The following is an 18,048-nucleotide window of genomic DNA, read 5'->3' as shown; positions in this document are numbered from 1 at the left end:
AGCTCTGCTTTTTCATGTTAATTGTATAAACATTATTAATTGCAGTTCTAGAGGTGCCAGAATACATGGGAGGTGAGTTAGTGTACCTGAAAAAAATGATCTCTTTTGACACAACTCATCTGATTATCATCACTAATAGAGCACTTAGCAAAATATTTTACCATGCCTCCTAATCACTTGTAGATCACATGGAAGAGAAACCTGGTGCGCCGAGTCTTTGAGGCCTGAATACAATTGTTACCTGTGTATTACTATTGCCACACCACTGCGTAAGCGCAGCTATTAAAAACTATGGACAACTGTGATCTTGACTTTACACGCCAAAGGTGCTATGGAGCTCTTGGCGCATTGGTTTTGTGAATCTGCTCCTGCCTTGATGACTTAATATAAGAAAAGTCTATATTTTCTTCTTTAATCTGGCATATCTGGGATAATTTTGAACAATATGTAATTTGCATTAGCAGAGCAAACAAGTGAGACTACTTTGCGAGGGCAAGCAGTGTTGGAAATCAAAGAAAGGGGAAGTGATGAATCCTTTATGTTCGGTATAATAGCCTGTATGGTACATACCTAACAATGGAATTGATTTTAAATACCAGCTGCTGTAGAATGATGAAATGCTAGGGGTCAGATATGTGTTCTCTTATCATTTTCACTCACTGAATTTGTTTTTGTAACTGGGGGAAAAAAGAACTATAATTTAAATAGATAATGTGAAAGCAGTAAAAGTCATTCTGAAACAAGGAGTAATATGCAGATGCAGAGTTTCCAGCTTCTTTGTAACATTAAGCAATTATTCTTACACATGTGCACCTGGTCTAGGCACATAGGCTGGTGAACACATCACATTCATTTTAGTCTTCTTGATGGTTACTGAAGTAAGGGTTTGGGGGGATGTTACTGAGAATGTGGTTCTTTTTATATTTTTTGAAGAGCCCCACATATATAAACTTCATGTGACTAATAGGATCTACACTGCTATACTGATGAAGTTATAATACAGTCAGAAGTGTTCTTGAAAACCCCATAGCTAGATAAAATAAAAGACTTTGGCTGCTCTTACACAGTGCCGTATTTCGACAAAACCCAAGCAGTTCATAATTACACAAAACACCAGATTCAATACCTGCTACAGTTATTAACAAAGCATAGTTTACCTGAAACTGCCCTGTGTAAGAGCACCCTCAGGTTAATTGTGTCCTGTCAATAAGTCTAGTATGTATTGAATCAGCTGCTAGCTGTACTGTGTAATCAAAGGGGATCTATGAGCAGGTTAGACGAATCCAACCTGCTGATAGCCCCCCATAGTGCCAGAGACACTGAGGAGGAAGGTATGTGTCTTACCTTCCTCCTCGGTGCTGGTCCAGCGCTGTTAGTCTGCGTAATCTTTGGCCCAGACCACTGCTCCGCCCCCAAAGCGTAATTCGGCTCACCCGCTCCATTGATTATCATTGTAGCAAGCAGGCCCGATGACTCTATGGGAATGGAGCAGTGCTCCTAATAGTGCTCTCAATCAAGGATTACATGGACTAACAGCGCTGGATCGGTGCCAAGGAGGAAGGTAAGACACATACTTTCCTGAAGGCAGAACTGGATCCAGCAAGAAGTAAAAGTTCTAATCCTGCCTTTAGGAGGCAGTCACATATCCGCAGAATTCTGTCCATGCACAGGAGATGTTCTCGGAGCTCCCAGAATCGATTAATTATGGTGTGGGAAGAAACTAAACTTGTTTAAAAGTTCATGCTAGTGTACTGAAACAGCCGCACCGCTGTGTCAGTACACTAGTGTGAACTTTCTAACAGTTTCGGAGCTCCCAACATTATAATTAATCATGATGCTGGGAGCTCCAAGGTCCGTTCTGCAGAACACCGTCTGCATGAACGGGTATGAATGCCCCCTTACATTTTTCATTCTTTTAAATCCACTTCTATTTTTGGTTCAAGAAAGTGAATGAAACCCTTGCCACAAAACTTGTATTTTCAGAGTGTTTGAGACCTCCATTAAGCAGTCTTCTATAGTTTGACCCCCAATGTTTTATTTTCTGGATCCTTGTAGACTGAATTGTGAGATCACACGTCTAGTTCACAATAAATTTTTGCTTTGTGATTTTAAAAGCACTGATAAAACTACTACCATTTGAGAAGGTCTACTATGACCTAAAAGCACTACTAAGCTGTGCAAACAAGACCTGCATCAAATTACAGTTGGCAACTCTTTTGTCCCTTGTTAAATATGAAAAGGACATGTTCTTCAGAAGACATTGGTTTAAAGTGAACATTTCTGGTGTATATACAGTAGAATGTATACATTTATTTTTCTGACACAAGATCACACATCATAATTTTGGTGCAAGTCACCCCAACTACCATCTTAGTTGCCTATACTGTAAGAAATGCCAATCTTTGGAAATGTGGGCCAAATATGTAGAAATGGCACCAGACTCTTCCAATTACCCATTCTATATAAATTCATATCTAAAATTACATCAGATTTTTATTTTACTTGTTACTTAGCTATGTATTTATTAAGGAAAATGATCCAATATCACATATCTGTGTGTGGAAAAAGTATGTGAACCTTTAACATTAGTAGATTATTTAAAGGCAAAATTATAGTCAAGTGTTTTCAATCAATAAGATGTAGTTTTAGGTCAAACATAATAAAAAACATATAGAAAAAATACTCTGACAATAGACCACTATATCCTATACCCTTGCATGTTGAGGGTATGTTCATACTATGGGATAAATTAAGAATTTCAAATGGAGTGTGCGCCGTGGACTCCGCTTGAAATTCTGCCTGTTCCATTGACTCAATGTGATTTCTCATGTGCAATTCGCAATCCTCCCAAAGAATTTCCAGTTGGAAAATGGAAAATATTGCCAGTATAAATACTAGTTATCTCAAACTGTACAGTGTGTCGAATGTAAGCAAAATAAACATTATTTACCACTTCCAGCTCCAATTGGTTTTGCTGCTGATTTTCTGCATTTATACTTGTCAGTATTTTACAAGGTTGCTCAGTTCTTAATATCCTTAACCCCAGAAGCATATAATAATAATTATTATTTTTATTTATATAGCGCCAACAGATTCTGCAGCATTTTACAATTCTGGGGGCACATACATAGACATAAAGCAGACATTACAGAGGTGTACATATAATTATCCGTACATGAGGAGTGAGGGCCCTGCTCGCATGCATCAGCTTACAGACTAACAGGTTTACAGATCATCTATGACAATGGAATAAGGGACCTACAAAACCATAAGAAAAACTCTTTCTATATGTAATATAAATTAAAATTAACTCAATTCACTGAGAATGTCGGCCCTGAAATCCAAAATGGATGACCCTAACCACTTGAGTGGAATCACATAGATTATACTAGAATATCTGCATGTATGAGATTGCATAAATTTTAGTTGCAATGTAAAAAATCTTGTATGTTTCCTAGCAGGTTCCCTTTAACTACTACAGTCCTCTCATAGTTTAGCAAATCATCCTTCATGTTTTTCTATGGGAAGAAGAACTGCACATCTGTCATTTACAATCAATTCCTAGATTAACAACCCATTTCCAGATAACCCAAGGTGAAAAGTATGTAGGGGTTCAAGAATCACTACAGTGCATGCAGCTTTGAGAGAACATAAAGATGCAAATGTTCAAAGCTTGCTTTTGCTCTTGTATAAATGGGTATACTATATATATATATATATATATATATATATATATATATATAATGAACAAGCTCTACATAGTTTGTTCATTCCTTCAAAAAGGCATCCAATTCTAACCAGTGAGATGTGACTAAAGCATCCTCAGGTTGAGTACGAGCCTAGTGCAGAAAATATAGCACTATGCAGCCGGAAGCGGTAGAGAGAGAATATTTAGATGTTATATAACTTTTGTGAAGCAATACAATTGTTAAATATCATTTTGGCTGGAGTACCCCTTTAAGCCAAGTAGTCCCTTCCCACCAGTGGTATCAGCATTAAAACTCTCAATGACCTAGACCACCAACAATATTACAATTAACATTTTCCTGTTTTAGACCACCAGGGATATTACTATAAGGTTGAAGGGACCTTCATCCTTTTATCCTTTTACTACCTTAGACCCTTAGACTACCAAGGATATTGTAAATACCCATCTGTACTGACCAAAAATTATTCTGTCTCAATACACCACCATACACCTTCCATAACTGATGGGCCAAATGATTGTCCGTCAGTTATCCTTCCTGGGCATCCTGCCCACACACAGCAATGTTCGGCATGGCTGAGCGCTCCTGTATTCTCTATGGGGTGGGGTGGGGTAAGCCACAGCCAGAGCTCTTTGACTGTGGCTTATCTCTTCCAGACTAAAGAAGTGGATGGTGCCTTTCCATCATCTTATACCAAATGACACACTCGATGTGAGCAGCAGGTATGGCTGACAAAAGTATAAGGTGTATGGGGACCTTTCGTTTTTGCACAGGGGCCCTTAGTTTATACAATTATCACTGGTAGTCACTGCTGCATCTGTGGCAACCATGATATGTTTTTATATATTATTTTATATACGGTCACTAACAAAGGGTTTTGCTTACACATATACAGAGTTTATTGCAGAAGTGAGGCTGAATGTCCACTGTCCATGACATTGTGAGTCATAAACACTACTAAGGGCCAATCCTGTTTCTCTAGTGACTGCTTAATAACATGGTGTCTCTAGTGATCACTTGCTTAAAAGCTTAAATCAAGCAGGTGCACTCCACTGTGGGAGCGAGGGAGTTTGACTGAAGCTTGTCACTGAACTGGCACAGAGTAAATACAGAACAAATGTTTGCAAGACTGTCATTTGAACAAGAGTCAACATGGGGGAGGGAAGCTTTATACTCACAGAAGGCACAGTCAAAGGGTTTATAGACAGAGTAAAAGCAAGATTTACTGGGGGAGTCTATGAATATACCCTGCTATTTAAAAACTGAAGAATAAATAGCAATAGCCAAGGATCGGAAATCTAATGAAAAGCTATAGTAATACTCTTGTGGTCTAAAAGAGACATAATGCTAAACAGAGTGTGTGTAGAAAATGTTACACCTTGCATATACTTTGGCAGTCAGTCTAGCATTTATATTCTCAAATGTTAAAGGAAATAATCTTAATCCTTTCCTCCACTCACATGAACATGATAATGCGTAAACAGATCACCATTGGGGGACAGCTATGATTATCAGCCCCAACAGTAATGGCAGGGATTGGAGAAAACTCTGATCCCAGCAATTTGACCTTTTTTGACATGATCAATGACAATTGCATGGCCAACAAAGGGAGGAGCTCCCCTTGTCATATTACCACCAGTCCTGGCATATATCTGCAAAAATATGTACTATCAAAGTGTAATAATAAAAAAAAAAAAAAAAGTCATGGCTGACAGAATGGTCGACAACAAGAAATTCTTCTTAATACACAGAAAAATGTAGATAACTACACATTGCACCTACCGGAGCCTTTAGGCCATCCTATATTAAAGCGAATGTACCATACATTTTTTACATAATTGGATCAATGTCGTTGGGGGATGCTGGTGCTGCGCTTCCTGCTCACGGTGCTGATCTATTCCCAGACACCGACACGACATGAAAGACTGGGAGCAGAGTTCTGCTCCCAGTTAGGGATGGTCCGAACCGAGTTCGGTTCTGGTTCGTACGAACCCTAACTCTTGGTAATGATTCCCGCTGTCTGCCTGCTCCGTACCATAGGCTGTATCCCAGTTTTCCAGGCGGTCCTCCCCTCTTTGACGCGGCTCCATTAGAATTGCTGGAATAGAAAAACTGTTCCTACAAGGTTTGAAGCAATTGTCCAAAATGTCTTGGTATGCTTAAGATTTCTCTTTCCTGGAACAAAGGGCCCTATTACACGGGATGATTATCGCGCGAAAAATCATTATATTGTTCGAATTTAAACAATAATTGTTCTGTGTAATTGCAGGCAACGAAAAAACGTTTGTGTGTCGTTGATCGTTTATTTAGATCTGAACCTAAAATAATCGCTAATCGTTCGCTGTTATTCCACATTCCTTCGCTCAGGTTCCGCATTTTCTTACTAATCGTTCAGTGTAATTGCACATTGTTCATTGTTTTGCTGAAATCAGATTGAGTAAACGATCATACTGTAGTGACGATCGCAATAACGATCATAGTAATGATGGTAACTAACGACTATCGTTCTGTGTAATATGGTGAAGGATTTAAGGTTAACGATAGACAATCTCGTTTGCGGTCGTTTATTGTTAGTCGTTAATCGTTTAAAATCACTTTGTGTAATAGGACCCTAAGAGGCCTAGGCCAGCCCCTGAAGAACATCCTCAATGCATTATCCATCCTCCACCACACTACACAGTTTACCATGCAAAGGCTCACTCACTAGACTGCTGGATAGGGAAACATGATTCATGGAACACATTTCCACTGATCCAGATTCCAGTGGCCGCATGCTTTACACCACACCAACTGGTACTTGACCTTGTGCTTGTGATGTAATACTTGTGTGCAGCTTTCCAGACATGGATTTTAACACCAGATAAGGTTGTTGTATAGTTGTTGAATAGATGTATAGTTGTTGAATCAGCACTGTATGGTCAGCACTCGGTGACGTTCTCTGTAACGTCACATGGTCTCTACTTCATGGCTAAACAACTGTGGTTCCCCAATGCTTCCACTTTTGTATAATACTGCTTAGCGTTAATCATGGAAGATCTATAAGCGATGCTATAAAATCTAGAAGGCAATAGTTTAGTGTATACTCATCAGACATAAAAATGTGAGAAGATAAGGACATGTGTATGAGTTGTTTATAGTAGAGGGTTTATTACGCTATTATGGATGCATACACATATCTTGTGATGTTTGGTAGGCTAAGTATAGTCTTTTATGTCTATATACAGTGTTATTTCTGGATTGATGATAACATACACACAGTACTGTCAATAAGGCATTCTTTGATACGTTGACAAGTAAGACAAAACCTGTTTCCTCCGAACAGAAATAACTAGTTCTAGCCAGTCGCTATGTCCGGGATATGTTGACACTAAAGAAAAATTTGAGTGTCCCTGGCTGGTGTGTAAGTTTAGTGTGTATGTATATGTTTACTAATCCTTTGCTAGCTAGTTTACATTTCCAGTGTTATCATTTGTGGCATCCAGCCAGAGCAAAGGTTATAGTAACACTCAAGCCCTAGTGTCTGATATCCCCAGAGGCCCCTTTTCTATTTAAGAAGTCAGCAAAGCTACACATGCCATATAACTGTAGGTAAAGTATTGGTACAGATTTTTACATCATGGCCCAGGAACTTAATGTGTACCTGTCATTATAAAAAAAAATCATTTGGCATGTCATAGAGAGATGTCAAATATTTTTATCGGTCTAAGTCTGTTTAGACCCATATTGGTTATGAGAATGAGTGGAGAGGACCACCCTAAGTGCAGTCCTCTCTCGGCTCTGTGTTACGTGATGAGTAGGGCTCCTAATGTAAGTCTATGGAGTCTGACTCTTTTTTTTCTGGCACAGACCACTCGTTCTCACTATTGGTATGGGTCTAAATACTCAGACCCAGACCGATCAAAAATTTTGGCATGTCTCTATGATATGTCATAAGTTTTTTTGATGACAGATACACTTTAAGGCCGGGTTCACATGCTGTAAAATACCGGCCGCTCTGTGACACGGCCGGGTCACAGAACGGTCGGTGTCAGTGAAGATCATCCCAGCCGGTAATGCAGTACCGGTCGGATACACTTCATTTCAATAGAATTGGGATGCGGGAGCATCCCCATGCGCCACATCCCAATTCACCATAACACAATGGAAAGTGCGTGCAATCCCGGACGGAGAGTATATTATATGTATGTGTATATTCCATTCATTTTCAATGCAAAGTATCTTTTGACTTAGTCCTGGCCATTATTGCAAATTACAATATTAAACATATTAAAAAATATGTTTTGTGAACTAAGCCTATAGGTAATGTCTCATCAAAATGACATACATAGACTTTTAGGCTATGTTCACGCAACGCTGAAAAGATGGCCGTCAGCACATACTTAAAGGTCTATAATTAATGTTAATGTACGTTCCCTTTAAGTTATGCATCTGTTTCATTATCTGCATTATGTTACATGAAAAGTGACACTAGTTTTAGCTAACAGAGAGGGGTCACAAATGTACATAATGAATTATAATATCACTTATGTATTCTGGTGAAATGTATTGCCTGGTTTACTTTCTTTCTAATTGACATATTACTAAATGTGTAGGGCCGTCTAATACAGCCTTTAAAGGACAACTCCCGCGGGACCCCCCCCCCCCCCAAAAAAAAAAACACAGACACCATACTCACCATCCCTCCGGTGACGATCGCCACTCCATTCGCCCGCCGTCTGCCTCACCTTCACCGCCGTCCGCCATCCAGCGATGTCTCTGATTTCCGGGGAACTGGGGATGGAAAAGGCTGCCAGTGCGCTTGCGCACCGGCAGCCTTTTCATTGGCTGGAGCGCATCACATGGCTTCCAGCAACCTTAGCCAATCAGGGCTGACGAAGCTGGAAGCCATGTGATGCGCTCCAGCCAATGAAAAGGCTGCTGGTGCGCATGTACACCAGCAGCCTTTTCCGTCCCATTCACTCTCTATGAAGACGCCGAGGAGGAAGAAGACCCGGACCGCCCCCCGGCTCTGACGTCGTCGTCACCAGATGCCGCCCGGGAGAAGAGGACCGTGACGATCGTAATATGTATAATGTATATATTCTTTAACTTCCGGGCGGGGGGGTCGGGGGTCCGAAAGTGGGGGAAGGGGGCCAGACCGGGTATTTAACCACATTACAAAGTTATATAACTTTGTAATGTGTGTTAAATAAGCTTAAAAGGGAGTTGTCCTTTAAGCCTCATAGCAGCTACCATGCCTACTAAACTGGCATTGAGGGTCTGGCCACATGTGGCCGATCTGCTGCAGATTTATCATGCATAGTTTCAATGCTTGTGACCAGAAATCAGTACAATGGCTGATTTGTAAATTATATTCAAATATACTTTTCTAAGCTTCTCTGATCTCATTTGCACAGTTTACCTTTAAATCACAGAATAGAAGGTAATAGTGCAATGTTTCCTGCTGCCTAGCAAAGTAGCAATCGTGAGTCAATATTTTTAACTTGCATGAAGGTCATTTTATAGATAGGACACATTTACACACATTACTATGTTCACTGAGGTTTTTCTTTAGATATAAAATGTATTTAAAACCATTTAACTGAATATATCCACTATCTATAATTTAAATCTTATGAATGTCCACGATATACAATGACACATATTAAATATTTTATACCATACAAAGCAGGCCACACACTCCAGATAGTTGTAAGCAGAGTAGTCATTTAGTGGAGAGTTATCTCTCCCTCCCTTCCCTCTCTCCCTGAGAGAGTCAAGAGGCTACACATATTAGATGGTTGTCTGCTCCCTTCAAAATCAGCAGACAAGACCAATATTTACATATGAATGATAAAATATGTCACTTGTTATGCCACTCATGTGTTACTTACACTTGTGTTGTTAATTCTGCCCTGCTATGTATATTTTTGAAGCTTCACCTACAGTACATAGCAACCTGTACATTTGTGCCATCCATGCAGCACTGCTGCCCATAACATGGCCCCTTATGGTGGAGCATGTGACCATAAAACGTCCCTCATTCTCCTCCACTGCACCATGCAATGTGTTCCCATAGGTCCCTATACCTTTGCTTCCTCATCCTGTGCAAATTGAGGAACATGTGACATGCAAAGCATTTAGCATCCTCCATAGCAATACATTACACACAGGAAGCAGGCACTTCAGTGTCAAAGGTCAAGGGCAGCTATCTTATGGACAGCGACTCCTAGGAAAGTGGTTGGACAGAGACAAGTTCAAGTGAGCACACTGACCCTATAAGAACCAGGGAGGGAGTGGGAAAATACCCTATAAGCATAAGAGAAACAGAAGGAGAAGATGGAGGCAGGGGAAGAGCACAAGAGTAGGTGCCAAGGCTGTGGCAATAAGGGTAGATACATCGTACCAAATAATCTCCTCTTAGTACAGATTAAACCAATGTATAGAACATTTCAAAAGAGCACTTAAGGGCTATGTTCACATGACATTTTTTCCTTCCCATTTATTATTTTTTAAAATGACCTGGGTCATTTTGAGTTCAAAATGATGTCCGTCATTTTGCTTTTTTTGAACGCCCATCATTATAATGACGGCTGTTGGTACATTATTTTAGTTCAGGTGGACGGATTGCCTTTGGGGTGTGTCTTTAACTGGAAAGTCCATTGAATTTAAAAGTAAAGACAGTTAAAGGACAGTGAAAAAGAAAAACTGTGTGTGAACATCTAGAAAATAATGCCCGCTGTTTAGAAAAGAATAATTGTCATGATCATTATTTTGACGTCCACGATAACGTCCATTATTTAATACACTGTGGGGGAGATTAATTAAATTGGTGTAAAGTAGAATTTTCTTAGTTGCCCCTAGCAACCAATGAGCTTCCACCTTTCATTTTTCAAAGAATCTGTGAGGAATGAAAAGTGGAATCTGATTGGTTGCCAGGGTAAACTAAGATAATTCTACTTTACACCAGTTTGATAAATCTCCACGTGTGTGCATTGGACTGCTGTCATTCCATTGACTCACTGACTTTGATGCATTACATTGGCTTCGGTTATAATTATAATTCTGCAATAACAGACGTCATTTTAAAAAGAAAAGGCGGACGCCTTTTATTTTTTTTTACTTAGTGTGTACATAGCCACGGGGAGAGTAATGAAATCTTGTTTAAAGGAACAATGGAATTTGCTGGAATCTGATTGGTTGCTAGTGACAACTACTTCACTGTTCCTTTTCACAGGGTTGGATAAATCTTCAGCATTGTAAATATTTTAGAAGTGCCTTAGTTACTAACGGGGTATGTGATTATCCGTGGCAGAAGTTATTGCTGTTGGTAATGACCATGGCCTATGGCTGTATGGTCTCTATAGGGCTGCATTCAACTTCTTCAGCTGCTTGAGCGTGCTAGAAGTTTGCTCATCTTTAGTATTTTTATCTTTAAATGCTTTAAGTGTTGGAGTAGAAGGAAAAAAAGTGTACTCACCTGCTGCCTGCTCCCTTGGTGTCAGTTTACACTGCTGACCACTTCCTGCCTTGATCTTGGCACATCCATTCACTTGATAAGGAGGGTTACAGCTGTAGCCCATGATCTGAAGAGCAGACACTTCCTCTGTGACATGAGAGAAGCAGGAAGTTCTTCACAGCAGGTGTATATGCCACACAGCAGGTGTATATGCCACTCTACACACAAACATTGTGCAGTGGAAAACACCTTTAAAGGAGAACTTTGGTTAAAAGTTAAAAACCCTGGGCTAGCATGGGCTGGCAGGGGGTGAAGGGAACTTAATAAAAAATTATACTTACCCGTCCCTGTGCCACTACACCCCTATCGGCCTCCTGCAGCCTCTGATCCTGCAACTTCACGACTCTGCTGCATAATGCCTGCTCAGCCAATCGGTGATTGGGGTGGGGCACCACTGCTATCACTGACTAGCTGAGCAGATGTTTCCTGCCTGTGGTAGCAGATTTTGATGATACAGGAAATGGAGGAAAACAAGAGACCAGAGGCTGTCAGAAAAAAAAGTGGTCATAGCTAGAAATTAATGCTGCATTTTCCACAGGTAAATACAGTAAAGCATTCTGATCTATTGTCTTTACATTGACATCAAATAATTTTGACTGGTTTTAAAACAACTAGGATCCAAAATGTTACTCTAGGATTGTTGAATACCTTTCATATACATGGTCTCTGCAACTTTCATAACTTATGTTTGAATCTAGATTAGACAGAAAATTTCCTGGCAGTCAGGCCATACTTAAGTTCATTATCATTCACTGAGATGTAAAGCTTGTGGGTGATTTTCCACTAAACTGTGCAATTTGCATGAAAAAGGGATTAAAATAGAATAAATAATCGGAAGTGGGAGTTTTTATATTAGCAACATACTGTTAGCATAAAATATGACTGACATTGTGCCGAGCATATAATCTACACCTGTCTAATGTATTTCTTCTGTTTTTTCCCCCCCTTGGTTTTTATCTCGACTGGCAAACAGAATACACAGTAAGTCTCATCCTATTGTTTTCTCTTCAATTTTTGACTATGGTCAAAGTGTCATAAAAGATTTTATTCACTCACAGTTACTTTAAAGTCAGTAAATTGGTCACAAAAACATCACTTTTGTGATGTAGATACTATTACCACATAAATGTAGTTGGTGCATATTACATTCTTTATAAAGTAGATCATTTTGACTTTAATAGCCAGTAAGAAACAGACACAAATTTAATGTCCTGGGTAGGCAGTAGAAGGGCTACATGGTCAAAGACTTTTCAAAAATGGTTCAGGCTAAGGAGTAGCACTATTTCTACCCAGTTGTCCCCACTGAGGACTCTGTCTTCAATGGTCAGTTTTCCCTTAGCTAGTTGGTAGAGTCTAGGTGCTATAATGTTTCCCATACAATGTACATACATACAGAAGAGGAGAACCTGCACACCTCCATTATCTTTTTAGCACATAAGATACCGCAGCAGCATGGAGGACAGTGTAGAGCAGGGTTAGCTAATAAAAAAATTGGGTGTTTACAATTTTCTAGAACTTTAAAGGAAACCAATTACCTCCCAAAGGGAGGGTGACCTGGCCCCAGTACCTTATAGCTGCCGGGTGCAACTCTTGCACGCATATTTATTGACTTGGGTATGAATATACCCATATATACATTAGATTAAAGACCTTACTTAATCTGCACAACACAGTATGTACAAGCCATTGTAAATATATTTATTTGAAGGTGGCAGCTTATACATTTGTTTATCCTCTGCCAAACTGATATCCAACATTTTTAGAAATTATTGTTTTAGTTCCTTAGAGGCCATATGAAATGTTTTATTCATACCATGTGTACTTTACACATTTAGAATAGGAAGATCTGGCAACAAATGTGCTGACATGTCTTGAATGGACAAATGTGCTAAAAGCCTATCCTTTTGACATATGTTTGTATTGAAAAACAAGCGTAGTTATGCTTTACTACCTCTTGGCAATACTGTACCTTCAACTGGAACATTTCAAACAAATCTGCCAAGCATAAAAGCCAAACATTATACATACCTAGTGTAGGTGTTAAAGGGTATCTGGCATTTCAGGTGGCTTTTCAGGCTAAGCTGTATTGTGTATACATGAGGATCAACAATATATCTGCACATTCTGTCACTGGTATAACGTATACCCCCACCCTCCCACAAGTTACCACCCGGCAAACTCAATTTCTGTGTTTACTTGTCCAATACTTATCTGCAGTGTGGATGCAGAGTAGCCTCTGTGTTGCCTCCTATACAATACTAGTCACATGATCCTGCTATCCTACCTATCATCTTTTGCCCAATATAAGACGTATTACAGAGTTTCTTATTTATTATTTTATTTGTACTAATCATTTCTGATGTTTAAAATGACTGATACACCTTCGAAACATCCACTTTAAAACTAAATCATGTAGCCAATGACCATTAATAATGTTAATAAATGTTAGATTAGTAGCCCCCCCAAAAAAACAGACTAGTAGCATCTAAACTGATCAACACAAGGGAAACATTTCTCAAGGTCTCCACCTATAGTAGATGAGTGAAAAGTTGCAACTTTTTACACAAAGGCCCAATAGGTCATTCGGGGAAGGCCCATGCAGCGGGTACGGCCGACGGAAGTATAAGATATATAGGGACCTTAAGTTTTATAGAAAACCTGTCACTACACCTGGCCTCAATAACCACTTGGGTGTTACCAATTAGGGGTGCATCCCTACACTGCCTGGCACAATCCAGTCAGAGTTGACACTACCAGACATGCCCCCAACTTGTAACAACCATTTGGTTATTGAGTCTAGTAAGGATAAAAGAGGAAGAGAGCACATCACAAAGCTATAAGAAAAGATGTTCCAGAACTTATTCATGGGGAATGCAAGTATTTACCAGTACAGGTAGTGACAGGTTCCTTTAAACCCTCACAGTTCAGTATATTAGGTATATAGGACCAGATTTATCAAACATGGTGTAAAGTGAAACTGGCTCAGTTGCCTCTAGCAACCAATTAGATGCCACTTTTCATTTTCTAAAGAATCTATGAGGAATGAAAGGTGGAATCTGATTGGTTGCTAGTAGAGATGAGCGAACCGGCCGAGGTTCGGGTTCGTATGAACCTGAACTCTCGGCTTCTGGTTCCCGCTGTCTGCCTGTTCCGTGGAGAGGGTGGATACAGCCTGAGGACTGTCTGGAAAACTGGGATACAGCCATAGCCAGTTTTCCAGGCGGTCCTCAGGCTGTATCCACCCTCTCCACGGAGCGGGCAGACAGCGGGAATCAGAAGCCGAGAGTTCAGGTTCATACAAACCCGAACCTCGGCCGGTTCGCTCATCTCTAGTTGCTAGGGGCAACTGAGCCAGTTTCACTTTACACCATGTTTGATAAATCTCCCCCATAATTTTGACAAGCTACAGCAGTCACTATGAAATTACTGAACTCAAATTTATTGCGTTCCCATTGAATGCATTAAGAGCTATATAAATTCATAAGAGGGGGGGGGGGATTGTAGAAGTCATTTTTTTTTTTTTAACTAATTAAATTAAAAAGAAATGATAGGAACTATTAAAAGTGATAGCATTTCTCGACCAGGCTGTGTACAGTATATGGGACACCCACCCCTATCTGTTGGCTAAAGCAAGACTGGCAATTGTTTCCATATACTGCAATATCCTGCCATTGATCCAGTAACTACTTGTGTTTAGCATAAACAATGGCACTGGTATTTGTTTAGCGCACTTTATTGCTCTATAAACCACAATGGTTCCCCTAAACGAAGCATTGGAAATGCCTTACATGACAGAGTTTTTCATAGAAAGGTGGTAAATTGTCCTACTGAGTGCACACAAAGACATTTCAAAGTTGCAAATCATGCCGCTCCAGACAGTTTTATAGGCAAAGGCTGCATTTAGACCAGTGCAGTTTACAGATATCCAGCCCTTTGTACTTCAATGCTTAGAGTATTTTAATTGAATTCCAGGAAGGTTTTGTTGTGCTTACCTTTTACCACTTATTAGCCTTAGTTTGAGCTGTATAATCAAATGGTACAGGATGGAAATGTAATTCACACAGGGTTTATTGACACAGTAAAACAAGTGTTTCATGTTTTGTTTCCATAGTGTTCTTTTCTGCCAAAATTTCAAATCCGAATAGAAACCAAGTTTGAAAATAACAATGGCTGCAATGCACAGGTAAGCATGACGCATTATAAACAACGTACACAGAAACTTGTACACCGAGTTATCTAGTAATCTGATGTCTTAATCAGCACAGAATTTTAGACCCAACAATTACATGGTGTCAAATTGTAGATATTCTTTAAAAGGTGACCTATGCAGGTTCAAGTTAAAAGGGGGCTCCTCAGCTAACATAGATAAACTCATTGGGGAAATTTATCAAACTGGTGTAAAATAAAACTGGCTCAGTTGCCCCTAGCAACCAATCAGATTCCACTTTTCATTTCTCACAGAATCTTTGAAAAATGAAAGGTAGAATCTGATTGGTTGCTAGGGGCAACTAAGACAATTCCACTTTACACCAGTTTGATAAATATCCCCCATTGGGTTAAATATTTATGCAAATAAATTCAAATAGCAAACTTGTCTTGTTTTCCTGATATGTAGCTATTTTCCTCCTATTCCTGACTGCTCTTTGTCTAGGATACCGACCACTAAAGATGAGTGAACCTCGAGCATGCTCTGAATATATACTGTATGATATATATGTATATACTTTTTTTTTTTATGTAGGCCATAGTGTATAAATACTGTATATTATGTATAAATATCTATACTATAGTTATATTTGTACCAACCAAACCATTGCTTTTAGAGTCGGTAGAGATAAGCGAACCCAAAGTCTTTGCGTTTGATTAGTGGTGGCTGAAGGAGTTGGATACAGCCCTAGGGATTCCTAGAAAACATGGATATAGCCTATGGCTATATCTGTGTTTTCCAGACAGCATTGGGGCTGCATCCAACTTCATCAACTACCGCTTATCAAATGCAAAGCCTTTGGGTTCGCCGACCGATCTCTATCGACCACCACTTATACGTATTATATAGTCTTTATACATTATGACCTAGATCTTTCAAAGAGTATAAAATAGTCAACCTTTTAATATAAATAGTGAGAAGCTTCAAGGACATATAAGGTATATGGTAACTTTCAAGAAGGTAGAGAAAAGAGGAAACATTAATGTTTAACATTAAAGTAAGTGTATGCTTAATACATACACCTTGACTGTATAATCACACATATCACCTGATACCTCTTTATAAGAATTAAAGTGTCCCTGTTGTTATAACTTTCAAAATCTAAATCAACAGCAGATGTGAAATAAAGCAAGTTTGCAATATACATTCATAATTTTTTGTTGTTATCATGCTGTAAAACAAAGCTGTACTTACCAGGAATCCAGGTCCAGTCTCCTGAAGGCAGATTTTCTGACTAGTTAAAAAATAAATGACTAAACACAGGAATTCCGGCCAAGTACAGAGAGCCAAGGCTCACTGTGTCCATCAATCACATGGCTGCCTTCTCTCTGTGAGCACTCAGATGACCTGGGATACACGGGACTTCCTGTTTCCTGACTGTTCTGAGAGAAAACAGGAAGTGACATGTTTTCCATCATAAGTATAAAAAAAAAATGATGAATGTAAATTACAAACTTGCTTTATATCATATGTACTGTAGATTTTGAAAGTTATAACAACAGTGACATGTTAAGTTGATGCCCATCTGACTAATAACTGAATTGTCAGAGAGACTATAACCCCTCATATCCCAGGAACAGAGAGGTTGATGAAGAAACAATGTGTAATCAGGGCACCCCATGCTATATAATAGTAGTGACTAGGGGGGGGGGGGGTGACTATGGGTCCTCTTTAAAGCAATCTGAACATAAAAATAAGATTACAATTTGGATTACATAGAAGTGAAATTATATATTGTATTACAAAATAATAATCTTCACTAAATGAACTTCATTCTAGTATTCAGCCTCTTTATATGGGAAAAGTAAGACGCTCTTCAGTCTATAAACTTTCCCTTTGCCCCTTATTATTCAGATCTTCTGATCATTATCTGTTCTGTATCCTAAAATGCCAGGGAAATAACCATTATCATTCTGTTAAAGCAGTTCCTTAGTCAAAAACAATTGAACGGATAGCACCTCCGACCTCTCAGCTTATCTCAGAGGGAAAAAAGCGGTCAGGCATGAAAAATTCATTCTGTCAGATCTTTCTTTCCCCCAAACAACCCGCAGATGAAGGCCTGCCAGGCCACCGACGACATTATATATCTAAAATCTATGATTAGGTTTAAATGAGATCCCTATTTAAGAGATTATCAGGAAACATCTTCATTATTTCAAGTCATTTAACATTTCTTAGGTTTGGGTTACTGACAGCTTATGAAGCCAACCCTGACATCATTTAAAATGTATTTTGGCATCACACTTGAGTGTGTATCAATGGGAAACCACATCTCAAATGAAAAGGATCCAAAATGTATCACAGAACACTTGGTCTTACAGATCTCAATCATTTGGTCCTGGCTGGATTCTCTTCTGTTGGAAGTGCATGCATTCTGGAGGTTAATTGTTTTTCCTGGAAATGTATACATTTGTATTGCAAATCGGAAAGTACAAACATCTCGGCCGTTTGCATCAATGTAAAAAGACACTAAACAAATAATTATACAAATCAAACACATGCAAAGAACAAAGATTTAGCTGGCATTAGAATATCTGGCAGACTGCAGTCATGGTTATGAATGTAGCCAGCAGTATAAACTTGGAAGTATTATATTAGCAGATCTTGGATGAAAAGCATCTATATATGTAAAAACA

The 18,048-nt window shown here is 39.2% G+C and overlaps 1 protein-coding gene across 1 annotated transcript in view; it reads left to right on the top strand.

The window, feature by feature from the left end:
- Positions 1–18,048, top strand: part of LOC138769569 (cytoplasmic phosphatidylinositol transfer protein 1-like) — a 108,153-nt gene that overhangs the window by 77,732 nt on the left and 12,373 nt on the right. Inside the window, exons 4-5 of the mRNA XM_069948132.1 lie at positions 12,179–12,186; positions 15,317–15,388. Of these exons, the coding sequence (XP_069804233.1) occupies positions 12,179–12,186; positions 15,317–15,388 (80 nt within the window). The remainder of the gene's footprint in view (positions 1–12,178; positions 12,187–15,316; positions 15,389–18,048) is intronic.

This window comes from Dendropsophus ebraccatus, chromosome 12 (assembly GCF_027789765.1).
Source record: "Dendropsophus ebraccatus isolate aDenEbr1 chromosome 12, aDenEbr1.pat, whole genome shotgun sequence".
Lineage (NCBI taxonomy): Eukaryota > Metazoa > Chordata > Amphibia > Anura > Hylidae > Dendropsophus > Dendropsophus ebraccatus.
The sequence above is the reverse complement of the archived record's forward strand: the minus strand, read 5'-3'. Positions and strand labels throughout refer to the sequence as shown.